At 42.2% G+C, this 13,445-nt stretch overlaps 1 protein-coding gene across 1 annotated transcript in view; it reads left to right on the forward strand.

Annotated features, from left to right (window-relative positions):
• Window positions 1-13,445, forward strand: part of plxnb1b (plexin b1b) — a 119,297-nt gene that overhangs the window by 95,666 nt on the left and 10,186 nt on the right. Inside the window, exons 11-26 of the mRNA XM_053315395.1 lie at window positions 785-893; window positions 2,671-2,779; window positions 4,186-5,130; window positions 6,737-6,871; window positions 6,988-7,110; window positions 7,257-7,350; window positions 7,479-7,645; window positions 7,831-7,982; window positions 8,203-8,308; window positions 9,534-9,670; window positions 9,853-10,029; window positions 10,140-10,377; window positions 10,522-10,764; window positions 10,860-11,039; window positions 11,168-11,316; window positions 13,300-13,400. Of these exons, the coding sequence (XP_053171370.1) occupies window positions 785-893; window positions 2,671-2,779; window positions 4,186-5,130; window positions 6,737-6,871; window positions 6,988-7,110; window positions 7,257-7,350; window positions 7,479-7,645; window positions 7,831-7,982; window positions 8,203-8,308; window positions 9,534-9,670; window positions 9,853-10,029; window positions 10,140-10,377; window positions 10,522-10,764; window positions 10,860-11,039; window positions 11,168-11,316; window positions 13,300-13,400 (3,165 nt within the window). The remainder of the gene's footprint in view (window positions 1-784; window positions 894-2,670; window positions 2,780-4,185; window positions 5,131-6,736; window positions 6,872-6,987; window positions 7,111-7,256; window positions 7,351-7,478; window positions 7,646-7,830; window positions 7,983-8,202; window positions 8,309-9,533; window positions 9,671-9,852; window positions 10,030-10,139; window positions 10,378-10,521; window positions 10,765-10,859; window positions 11,040-11,167; window positions 11,317-13,299; window positions 13,401-13,445) is intronic.

The raw sequence follows: 13,445 nt of genomic DNA on the forward strand, positions 1-13,445 counted from the left end.
ATTATTAATAATAATAATAATAATAATAATAATAATAATAATAATAATAATAATAATAATAATTTACTTTTTCTCATTTTTCCTTATGTCTACATTCTTTATTTGATGAACTGAAATGACTGTTTGTATAATTTATTCAATAAAAAAAAGTTAAAAGCAATGAGCAGGGAGCTTGTAAACAGACACCAAAGTTAGATGAGTTTAACATGAAGAGAAAACAGTCAAATGATGAGCCTCCCTGTAGCTCAATAGAGCTTTAATACTGTAGTGTTAGTGTAGATCAGTAGAGCATGCGTTTGAAAGCTTGAGCCTCGCTGTGTTTATGTCTACAGTCACTGAGCGGAGGATGGAGGGAGCACATGGCTTTTATTAGCCTCTGTGTTTTGTCTGTCTAGAGGAAAACCTTCTCCCACGTTCTCTCACTGTGTTTCTGAGGAACATCACACTCATCTCAGACTCACACACTATAAGCCTAGCCAAATATTTTCAAAGCACTGCTCTGTGTTGTTCTCAGCTCTTCCTCATGCTCTCTCTCTCTCTCTCTCTCTCTCTCTCTCTCTCTCTCTCGCTCTCTCTCGCTCTCTCTCGCTCTCTTGCTCTCTCTCTCTCTCTCTCTTGCTCTCTCTTGCTCTCTCTCTCTCTCTCTTGCTCTCTCTCTTGCTCGCTCTCTCTCTCTCTCTCTCTCTCTCTCTCTCTCTCTCTCTCTCTCTCTCTCTCTCTCTCTCTCTCTCTCTCTCTCTCTCTCTCTCTCTCTCTCTCTCTCTCTCTCTCTGTGTCTCCTCAGACTTCGTCACGGTCACCTTGTCTCTGCGTTTCGGCGGCATCACCGTCACAGCGAGGGACTTCACCTTCTATGACTGCACGGCTGTGAAGCAGCTGTCTGGCAGCATGCCGTGAGTTATCATCTCTGCTTCACTTACAGTATGACTGGAGATATTATAATCAGGTCTTATTCTCTATATGACACTTTCACCCTACACTTCTCTGATACATCTCTTGATTTCATTCCTTTAATTCCTCTCTCCACACCTGTGACCCTATGCTTTAAATACATCTATATATCCCAACTTATATAGCAATAACATGTGTGTGTGAAGGCTGCAGGCACCCTGACTCCTGGCCTTCATTCTATATTTGCACATCACATGACTCAACTGTGCTTACTACAGATCAGGGTTGATCCATAAGTTCTTCTTTATTACAAACAGCTGATCTGTGTCACCATTAACTACCATTCAGATCCTGATCAATCTGCTTTTAATGGAGTTAATGTTGCTGTACCACATGCATAAATGTGCACAGCCTCTTTCTCAGTGTAGAGAGACACACTCATTGTTTCAGCTGCTGCGTGATGCTGCAGCCAGATGTGACACACAGCCAGATGTGGACAACAAATAGATCATTAGTGCTGATGTTTCTGTGATACATTCAGTGACATCTGAACAACATTATTATAAGATGCAGACATGAATCTAACACATTTCAGACCTACCTGAGTCACATTAATAGCTGGATTCTGTGAAACACTGGAGGCGTTAAAAGAAGCAAAACACATGGAAGTTGGTTTGTGGCTGAGCTCTGTGTGTACATACCTCTGTTAATTAAAGACATGCAATTTGAGGCTTTTGTGCTCTCTGTAGTTTTCTTTATCAATCAATCTGTGTATTGAAAGATAAAGGACAGCCTGAAACACTGGAAACAGCTCCGCTCACTGAAACAGATGCAAATGGAACTCAGCTGTAAAACTTGATGGGCCTGTTTGTGCTGACATATCATTAGTGCAAAAATCTTTAGTGAATTAGACCTTGAGTCGTGGCAGATAACAGCAAACAATGTGAGATGCAGCGGCTGCAATATATTAGTGAATTCCCCCTGCAGTGACAACCAACAGTAAAACACATGAAAGTTAAAGCTAAACTGTATTCATCTAGTTTATGAAGACAACTGTCTGTCATTAGGAAGAAGAAACACAGGGACTGTTGTAAATCTTTATCCCTTACATAAAGTCCATTTTGTTTTATTCATTTCATCAGTGAAAGCAGCTGCCTGCAAAACTCAGGTTGAGTCTCATTTTCAGGACAAACAGGACAGGATTCAGGTCACCTCAGGTCAAACTGATTTTCACTTATTATGCTCCTATTCCACTAAAAGAAGTACAGTGAGCTGCTGCCAGAGGACAGTTTACACTGATGTAAACTTATGAGGTCAAACAATATGATTGATGAAAAAATCTAAAGATTATGTTGCAGATTTCTTCTGAACATAAAAAAGTAATAATATTGAGTCCTGATTAAATTGGATGACTCACTGTTGTACACACGTTACTCTGTCAGCCTCCCTCTCTGTCTGCTTTGGTCTTCCTCTCCTCTTCCCACCACTGATAAGAAACTGTGGCTCAATTCAATTAGACCACTGACCTTTCTTACCACTGGGGGCAGATTGGCAGCAATTGGATTACTCTGTTTGGTACAAGCCACAGTAGCTGTATCTTTCTTTCTATATACCATCCTTTTCTCTTACTGTCTCCCACTCCTCGATAAAAAGCCTATAGTACTATTATCAGACCTCTCTCCACGTTTCTCCCCTGACTCACTGTTTCCCTCCAAGTCCTTTTACAGAGGTTATTATTCACTGTCTCTAATGTGTACATTCTGTCATATCTGCTTGCAGTTGCCGTGGTTGTGTTTTGAGCCGATGGGGTTGTAACTGGTGCGTTCACCAGCATTCCTGTACCCACAAGCCCACCTGTGAGGAGGGGGTGATCATCTACAACCAGCATGTAAGTGACAGCCTGACACCAAACAGCAGAGACTGAGGTGTGAACTATCTGAAGTAGCATCCTGCTTCTTCACACCTGAGCCAAAGAAATACATTTACTGCTCATTAAAACAATTAGATTAGATTATTAGTTAGAAATTCTTAAAATGAGATTTACTCCTTCCTCATTATACAAAAATCCAGAAATGATCAATATGTAAAAAATATTTATATTTTAAAAGTTGAGTTGCTGGACACAAGCATGGCCAGATCTACCGTACAGGCAATCTGGTCCCTAACCCTGGGGCTCTTGAGCAGACAGGGGCCCTCAATGATGGGAGAAAAAATAATGTGGGCACTTTTTTGTCAGACTCTACAGAAATACAACACATGGCTTGACTCATTCTCTTCATGTTGATGATTATGATCACTGTCAGAAACCTAGTATGTCCAAAACACAATATGGACTTACAAGGTTTCCCACCTGACAGCAGCATTATCCAATATATTGGATAATTGTATTAAGTATATATTATATTCAGATTAGGCTATAAGTTTCAATTGAAACCTTTTAAAAGAACAGGGTGACTTTACTTAATTGATAGAGTGTGTAGCTGTATGCTTACTCGAGTGCCAAAAACTCTTCATCAGAGCTGTCACTGTGCTCAAGTCTGGTGTTAATGGTTTTCTTTTTCTTTCTCTACAACATACAGACTAACGGGTGTGTTTTAAGTAGCTGCAGACACAGCTGGAGCGTGCAGCGCATGCTTGATACAGCTGTTTACAGGATGTTATAGTTCATAAGTGTGGATACTCACATCCTTATCTTTATATTTATAGTTATGGTTCTTAGTGTGGACGGCCCTTTACAGACCTATAATCACATCCAGATTCAACCTCTCTCTGTATTTTACTGCTGTATAGGATGCTCCCCACTTTGAAATGAAAAAAAAGGTGCCTGTTGTATACTAGTTTTATGGTAAGTTCTTAAAATAAAATAAATACCAAACAGGAAACCTTCACGTCCTGCTTCAGTTTTGGTTTTACTTTAAACTTTAAAGATTGTAACTGATATCTGAACCAGCACTCAATAGTGATTCATAACATTCTGGTAAGTAGATATAAACTGTCAAATGTTCGATCAGAAGAAATCTACACACATTCATGAATGCCCCTAAATGTTTCATTTGACCTCATGTCAGTAGAATACATAACTTAGTTTAATAAAGTCATGGCTGTGCATGTGTCATAATCAACAGAATCACATCACAGCAGGTCATATGTTCATCATCACATTGAGGCTCAGTCTGTGAGTCTGGTTACTTCCATTTTTTTCTTTTAGCCATTAGTTTTTTTTTTTATCTGTCTCAACCTCTCCTCATGTCCTCCCCTCCTCCTCATCCTCCTCCTCTTCCTCCTCCCCCCCAGTTCAAACTCCCCACCTCAGCTCCTCCCACAACCAAACCCATCAAAGTCATCACCGCACCCTCTACCACAACCGCTGCCCCGACAACCGCCGTCGTGACAACCACCTCAACAACGACAACTATCGCGACGACGGTGGCAACGACTGCAGCTCTCGTCACCGTAGCGACCACTCAGGAGCCGACCACCCCTCCTGCGCCCACTACTCTGCCCGCGACCACCGCCGGGCCCGAACCGACCGCCCCACCCACCACCCAGCCCCCTCAGCCTGCCAGCACCTTGCTTCCCACCACTGCAGCACCCAACACACCTCCACCCCCCAAAGTCACCACGGGGAAGGAAGAGGAGACGGTAGCAGGAGAGCTGGTGGTGGTCACCCACAGTGACATGGAAGGTGCTGCAGTCACTCCCACTGTTGTCATGGTGAGTGAAGAGTTGGTGCCCGTTACTGCAGCCGACGGTCTGAGCGGAGATCCGGACCCTGTGATGCCACTCATGATCCCACCCTCCGACACGGACTACTCCCCCCTCCAGGTGATGACAGAGTCGCCCCCCAGCGACACCCAGGAAGCCGAGGGGACGCTGAGCCCGGCGGAGCCTCACACTCTAACATCATCAGGCTTTCCTCTGCCCACACCCTTCCCCATGGGCGAACCGGCCGACTCCGACCCCGAACCCTCCCTCTACCTGGACCCGCCCACCTCGCCTCCTCTGCAAGACCCCCACACCGAAGCAGGGAGCCAAGCCTCTGACTCCGAGGTGCTCTGGCCACAGGAGGAAGCGGACGAGCACGGCGCCCACGCAGAAAATGATACGGCCACTTTCTCAGCCGCCACCGTGCTGTCGGGGGACGGCGAGGTGGACCACGCCCCCCCCTCCTACCCCCACCTCCTGGATACTGACTCAGAGCTGGACTACCAGTACGATCCAGCTGACGCCTTCCTCCCGGTGAGTTCCGCCGCCTCTGTCCTCCTCCTCCTCCTTCTACTACTTCTTCTTCTTCTCAGAGCTTCAGCAGCCTGGCAGCGCTCACACAGCTCCTGACTGGACTCTAAACCTCTAAAGGAACAAAGCTCAGACCAGCTTCCCACTCTGTTCTGTCTCCCTGCTCTTCCTTCACCATCTGACACCTGCCTCCTGTTTGTTCTTTTTGCTTTATGTAGCGATGCCAAGAAAAACAGCTGCATCAGTGTGAGCTGGGTTTTTTTGTGCGCGTTAATATTTTCATGTCGGCTGATTTTCACATTAACTCAACAGCTCAGTTTAACTTTTTAAAACTCACTTTGAAAGCAGTTTTTGTCTTTTCAGAAAGCTGTGTGTGTTTGTGTGAATGAAGGTGAGACAGTGGTCATTTCTGTCAGGATGGTAGATAAAAATGTCTAGTTATGATTTTTTTAGACTAATATTGAGCTAGTTATTTATGTTGCAGTTATGTTTTATGAATGAAACTACAGTGTTCTACATAGTATTAAATGATTGTGCCAAACATAATCACACAATAACTCATCTTGTTTCTGCATGAACAGAATCAGATAAAGCAATCCAGTTACTTTTTTGTTGAGGATAATGTTCAATAGATAAACTTAAAAAACGAATCAGTGGTAAACCTGATATTACTCAGTAATATTCAGATATAATCAATAGAGGTAAATATATTAATAATTGCTGCATAGCTGGCCAGTGATGGTAATAATAGTAAAGTAATACCTCTATTTACTGATAGTGGATTATTGAAGCCAATACTGATATTGATAAATGAGACAGAGAGCTTAAAAGAATCTAATAACAATATATTAGTTGAGGCAGATCTATTTATAATTATTAAGCACTAATCTTTTTATAGCACATTTTATGATCATTATAACAAGGTGCTATACTGTCATATGTAACTTTTTTTTTTTAAAGGAATAAAATAACAAAATTATATATTTACAATTAAAGCACAAGACCTCATCAAAATGAACATGCCAGGAACTATGCAACATAGAACACATGTTTTAAAAGATCTTATTAAGGATATAAATGTTCCAGCTTTCAAAGCCTGACAATGACAAACAATGTGGTCACCTATAGGAAACAGCTGATGTATCCTCTAATAGTGGTATATTAAAAGAGTTATAACCTATAACTATTATTATTATTAACCTACACAGAGGTCTGCTAACCTCTCTATTTTTAACTCTATTTTAACTTGATTCATTTTCAGACTTGTAGCCTTAAACCCCAAATGACTCTGACTCAAGTGACATCACTCAACATAATCTATCAGGTTTCACACAGCAGCTTCCTCTAGAGACATTAGGCTCTCTACTGCTTTTTTCCTCCACATATGCAGTAATACTCCCCATACCTGGAAACACACACTTATACAATGAGTGAAACTACTAGAGTTCCCCTATAAGGTTACTATCTACAGCTTTGTGGTGTAAAAAAAGCTGTGTGGAATTTAAAGGTTTTCCAGCTTTGTCACCTCCAGTAGTAGCCATCATAAAAATAATAAAGATGCTTTAGAACAATATTGTGTTAAGAATATTGTTATTATATTGGCTAACAGGGGGATGAGGGCTCCTATGTGAGCTGGGGATCCTCAGCTTGTCCCTGTGTGGAGAAGGTCCAGGGCTCATCACTGCTGCCTGTCAGAGTGGAGAGGAAGATCACTTTACTAGCCCGCAACCTGCACCTCTATCAGGTACAACACACACACACGCACACACACTCTGAGCCTCAACACATGACAAGGATGACTATTGGCCTGGCTGATGATCTGTTCACCAAACCCAACCTTGTGTGTGTGTGTGTGTACAGGACACAGAGCTGGACTATGAGTGTGTTTTGGTCATCGAGGGGCAGACGGTGGTTGTAGACGCCTACGTGGAGACGGATGACATGAATCCATCCAACTTTGACATCACCTGTCAGCTGCATCAGGTCTGATATTGTGCACTCACTCATTACTTGTAAAAAACATAAAAATCCAAAATAATTTAATATCGCTCCATATCGTTGCTATTTGCGATATTAAAATCTTGCGCGTTCATCCATAAATCCTAAATGTAAGCTTGTTGTTTGTACAGTACACATACTCTGCTCCAGAGGAGGAATATAATGCCATGGTGTACGTGAAGAGGAGGGACACTTTCCATGTGGACAGCTCTCCTGATCTATATGGTGAGGTCAAAGTAGAGCTCCGTTTTTTTTTATTGTACTGTATTAACTTGCTTATTCTAGGTCTTCATTAACATGTCAGTACTCCAAATCAAAACATGTGTGTGTGTATGTGATGTTCTCTCCCACAGTGACTCTGTACAACTGCTCCGTGGGTCGCTCTGACTGCAGCCGCTGCCACACAGCAGACCAGAAGTACGGCTGTGTGTGGTGCGGTGGTGCTCATGCCAGATGTTTGTATTCAGACTCCTGCAGCGAACCTGTACAGCAGACCTGCCCTGCCCCAGTCATCCACTCTGTAAGTACTGACCTTTGACCTCTCTGACAAACGGTCTGAATCATGATTTATCTTCATTAGCTCAGATCGCACCATCTCACCAAGACTATGGATTTTGTTTTTCAGAGGTGAAAGAGCAAAAAAACATGATTAATGTGAAAGAAAACATTCCTTTTATAAAGAAACGGTTGATATCTTCTCCTCAGATTGAGCCGCTTTCTGGACTGTTGGAAGGTGGAACCACAGTGACCATCTCAGGCTCCAACCTGGGCCAGAAGGCTGAAGACATCCTGCATTCTGTGTCTGTGGCCGGGGTCCCCTGTGCTGTCATCCCCAGCCTTTATGAAGTCTCCTCCAGGTACAGACAGGATTTATTTCTTATGTCTGTTTTCATGCCTTTATTTTGTATTTGACAATGGAGGGTTTATTTCCTTATATCTGTTTTCATGCTTTTATTTTGAATTTGAATTTGAATCCTCAGCCTTAAGTCAAATATTCCAGTACCTACCAGTGTGTACATGTTTATCCTCACTGGTTCGTAAAGAACATGCATGCTAAGTGTGATGAATGTCTTCCAGGATTGTGTGCAGGACCAAAGCCAGCGGAGGAGAGAAGGCTGGCCATGTATCTGTTAAAGTGAGCGGAGGAGAGTTTGGCCTGTCCAGCCAGACATTCAGCTACCAGGTAAATCCGCTTAGATTAGATCAGTTAGATTAGATTACAGTAGATTAGATTAAAGCCCTGTGTGTAAATCTGTGGTGTTGTTGTTGCAGCAGCTCATAGGTACAGAATACAACAAGAAGATACAATAAAATGAAAACAAATGTTAAAATATATCTGACACATCCAGTAAAATAAATAAAAACCTCACTTTAACACAACATTCAACAACATGGAACTAAAGGTGCTACTCATTTTTATCTCATTTATCAATTAAGCAGTTTATTCGTCAAGCCCAGTTGTTTCTAATGCGAGTTGGCAAAACTATCCGGTTTCCACTCCTCATTTTTTGGAAATTTAAATAACGACAGGAGCTGTTATTTCAATTGTGGCACCCAGGGAAGATGTGTTTTCAGGGTACAGGCATGGCTAGCTTGTAAGCTATAAGCTGTAATAACATTAATGTTAAATGTAGTAAAAATAACTCACAATTGAGCGGGATAACCAGTGGCAAGAGGGCGCTCTCATTCTTATATAGTAGGGGAGGAGCCAGGGTCATGCAGGCTATGTCACAAAATAACTGTTTTATGCAAGCTCAGCAAATCAGGAACACAGAAATGGTGAAAAACAGTTTAACACACTATCTCCACAATTCATTATTACATAGTTATCAGCCTTTCCACATGTTTTTTTGTGGCATTGAGCCATTGAGATAAGGTGGCGTATGGGGCAGAATCAAATATCACCATATTTTTGACCAAATACCTCGATATCGATATTTTGACAATATTGAGTAAGTGAGTAAGTGGATAAAGACAGATAATAGAACAGTGTGTTAAGCTCAGAAAATCTCATTTTTACTGTAATGCAGCCTTTAAAAGCAGGAAAAGACACTTATTCCATATTACCATATTCAAAGGACATTATCTATAACATATCATGATATCGATATAATATAGATTTATTGCTAGTTAGTTTATTGCAGTCCTAGTAGCGTACAGTATATGTACATACAGACATATTTACAGTAACTCCAGCACTACAATCACCCTAAATGTGTAGATTAATAACATCACAAGCAATCTTGCAAATGCATTTTAATATCTCTTTCTAGCCAGTAGAGGAAAAATAAATGAATGGAATATGACGTGTGAGCTCAGTTGTCCTTACAGCTGATTAATGATCACTTCTTCTGTGGTATTGTGAGGTTGATGGAGTTCTAACCGCCTTTCTTGCTCCATCCTCTCAGGACCCATTTGTGATGGGGGTGTCGCCTGAAAGGGGGCCCAAAGCCGGAGGAACGTCTCTTACCATCACTGGCCGAAACCTGCTGACAGGTCGCTCCTCTGACCTCACCGTCACCGTGGGAGGGGTGCCCTGTAACATGTGAGAGAGAGACAAACACACACATACACACACATGAGCGCTAAAGGTTTAATTTAACGAATGATTACCAGATTTACAATAGATGCTGCTATTAATCTGTGTCTGTGTAAGTGAAGTATCACATTATTTACCTTTTTATCTCTCTGCCCTGTGTACCTCCTCTTCCTCCTCTTCCTCCTCAGTGTGTCGGTGGTGCAGAGCTCCAGTGTTCAGTGTGTGACAGGCAGCAGTGAAATGACAGGAGATCAACGGGTCACCCTGCACTACGGCAGCAGCCAGCGCCACCTCCACACGCCAGCTTACCACTACACCCACAACCCCAACATCACCCACGCCACACCAACCAAGAGCTTCCTGGAGTAAGTGTGGGAGTCAGACCTTCATCACTCAACCCCTCACCTCTTCCTCAGTAGTAAAACTCTCAGGTGGCATCAATTTAAATTCAATTTGACACTCTCTCTGTGTTTAGCGGTGGTCGGCTGATCTACGTGTCGGGCTACAACCTTGACGTGGTACAGGAGCCGAGGATGGTGGTGACCGTCTCTCCCTATGAGTCCATCAGCCAGATCAAGAAGAAGAAGAAGAAGAGGAGGAGGAAGAGGAGGAGCGGAGAGCAGAGGGAGGATGGAGAGAGGAGCGTGGGGAGGCCATCAAGGATGGTTCATGATCCTGTGTGTCCTGGAGACCCTATCTGCTCTGACAAAAAGGTGTGTGTGTGTGTGTGTGTGTGTGTGTGTTTATGTGTGTGTGTGTGTGTGTGTGTGTGTGTGTGTGTGTGTGTGTGTGTGTGTGTACTTCAGTATCACATCACTTTGCTCTCCCTTTACCAAACACTCTACATGTCTGATCAGTTCATGGAGCGTTGTGAGGTGAACTCTTCCTCCCTGATCCTGTGCCGCTCCCCCATGGTCAACTCCTCTGTCCGGGGGTCAAAGGTCACCGTGGAGTTTCTACTGGACAACCTGCGCTTCGATTTCAGCCGTCTGAACCCAGAGGCCTTCAGCTACGAGCCCAACCCCGTCCTGCGCCCCCTGAACCAGCAGGACCCTCTGAAGGCCTACCGCTACAACCCTGGCAGCTTCATCCAGCTAGAGGTCAGGCAGTTGTGGAAGCATTAGTCAAAAAAACTACTAAAGGTAAATTCAGTACAAGATGAGTTAGAATCTGTTTTGTTTTCATGTGTTTTCAGGGGGAAAACCTGGACCTGGCCATCACAAAGGATGAGGTGGTGGTGTTGGTTGGGGATGGTGTGTGCGCTGTTAAGACCCTGACCAGAAACCATCTGTACTGCGAGCCCCCGCCTCTGCAGCCCACATCGGGACTCAACGGCAAGAAGCGAGAGGGCTCCGACAATTTGCCTGAATTCACAGTGAGTCTGCTACACTTTCCTTAGACCTGTAAAACCACTGAATAGTGAGAAACCAGGTGGGGGCATTTATTGCTGTTAAAAGCCTGTAACTGTTTAATTAATGGGGGGTGTTTGTTTGTGTGTTTCAGGTCCAAATGGGTAACCTGAACTTCTCCCTGGGTAAGGTTCAGTACGATAACCTGAGCCTGTCCACTTTCCCTCTGGAGGCTCAGATTGGAGTCGGGGTCGGGGCATCTATCGTGGCCCTCATCGTCCTCATCATCGTGCTCATCTACAGGTCAGTGGGTGAAGTGTGTGTGTGTGTGTGTCTGTGTCTGTGTGTGTCTGTGTGTGTTAAATGTGCACTTGAGTGTAGAAAAGAATAAATTATGCAGTTTTGGTTGAATGAATAAGTAAGTAAAAGGTACAAAAATATTTAAGTAATTGTGCTATTGAGCAATCTTTTACATTTTTACTGTGAATTACAGTATTTACTTGGGAAACGGACACAATATAAACATAAACAAGGCTGACAGGCATGATGAGCCGCCCTCAATTGTTTGTATTTCAAGCACATTCAAGGGAATGCACACTTATGAACACTGGCCATAAAAAATCATGCCAACAGTTTATTCTATTCTACCAATGAACAGTTAGTGGCAGTAATGCTACAAGACTTATAGCATTATGACAGTAAAAGGCAGGAAAAACACTCCAAGCTATTAAAAAGAACTGAATATGTCACCACCACTCAACCATGCTGTTTTCCCAGTGGCCACTTGTAGCCCAAGAAGCATTTTCCCCATAGACCTCCATTATAAAAGAGAAGTCTATAAAACTGTTGACAGGATACAGCAAAAAAAAAAAGTGTATCTGTTAAACCTTCGAGCTAGAAAAACAAATTTAAAGTTCATGATCCCAGTGTAAAGTGTGTAGGCATAGCTCATATTCAGTGGGCTGCACAGCATGGAATTAAACCCTGAAGCTTGAAACTTTTTTGGGTCAATAGGCGCCATCTTTGAATCTGGTATTCAGTTCCTATAATACACCCATGATGTAAACAATGTAGGTTTTAAACTATTTTAAAAATAGGCTTATTAGACCTCAAGGACTAGACACAGTATTATTGAGCAATGCTGAATGTCAACATCACTGTTATTATTAAGTTTATAACATATTGTTGCCTAATTTCACTACTTGACAGTTATTAATACTTGAGCTTTAATGTATTAAGGTTCAGTACGTAATGAGCAAAATACCTAATTAGTCATCAATATTTTTACTTCAAAATACAAAAAGCCTCAACTGAACTAAAGTGGCTGCATTAGCAAGACTTGGCTCACTAACGTACTGAGCAATGGCTGCTGTTGAAGGAATTTGAGGAAGACTAAGAATACAGGAAGACTGTAAATGTAGCATAACAGTGACACAAGTATGTAAGAGTCATAAGTTAGTCAGCAAACTCACTCAGTAATGCCAGAAACACACCAGTGTCTTTTTAAATTTAGCTAACAATAGCTGACACTAGCTAACATTAGCTAGCTAGCATACCAGAGCTAATAAAAGTAATGCTGTAGCAGCAAAACTGCTATTGAACTGACTATGGGCATGTTTTATTGCTTATGAATTCATCAAGTCATTTTTAAAGTTATTTGTTAAAGAAAGAATGTGTAAATAACATTTATAGGTTTCATTTCATCAACATTTTAGTGTTACTAGTTGATATAATACCACCATGTTTTACAGAACATTTAGACTACCATTGTTATTATTTTTATTTTCCATCTTATATTACACTATTGTTTTTATTTTCCTCTTCTGCCCCTTTTTTTCCCTTTATTGCAAAGCACTTTGAGCTGCATTTCTTGTATAAAAGGTGCTATACAAACTAAGTTATTATTATTATTATTATTATTATTATTATTATTATTATTATTATTACCAACAATATCAAACTGAGAGAAAAACATTACTAGCTCATGTACAGTCTTGGATTTTAGACTCATGAAGGTTTACAAAAGGACCACAGTGGGACCAACAGGATCAGGACAGACACCCATGGGGTGTTACCAAATCAGGCAATGTTTCAAGTGTGACCCAGCTTGACCCCTCTCTTAACCCTGATCCTTACTGATGGAGGATTGTGGGGTCAAATTACTTGAGTCAACTGTTTTACAATTTCAATGGATTTCCACTAATCCAGTGTGAAACTGGTATTACATGTCCTCTCTCCTCTATCCCTGTGTGACCCTGTGTTTCTGTCCCTATCTGCGTATAACAGGAGAAAGAGCAAGCAGGCTCTGAGGGACTACAAGAAGGTCCAGATCCAATTGGAGAACCTGGAAACCAGCGTGAGAGATCGCTGCAAGAAAGAGTTCACAGGTAAAAGCACACAAGAAGAGCAAAGTTACAGGAGAGAGGAGAAGG

This window comes from Scomber japonicus, chromosome 3, assembly GCF_027409825.1.
Source record: "Scomber japonicus isolate fScoJap1 chromosome 3, fScoJap1.pri, whole genome shotgun sequence".
Classification (NCBI taxonomy): Eukaryota; Metazoa; Chordata; class Actinopteri; order Scombriformes; family Scombridae; genus Scomber; species Scomber japonicus.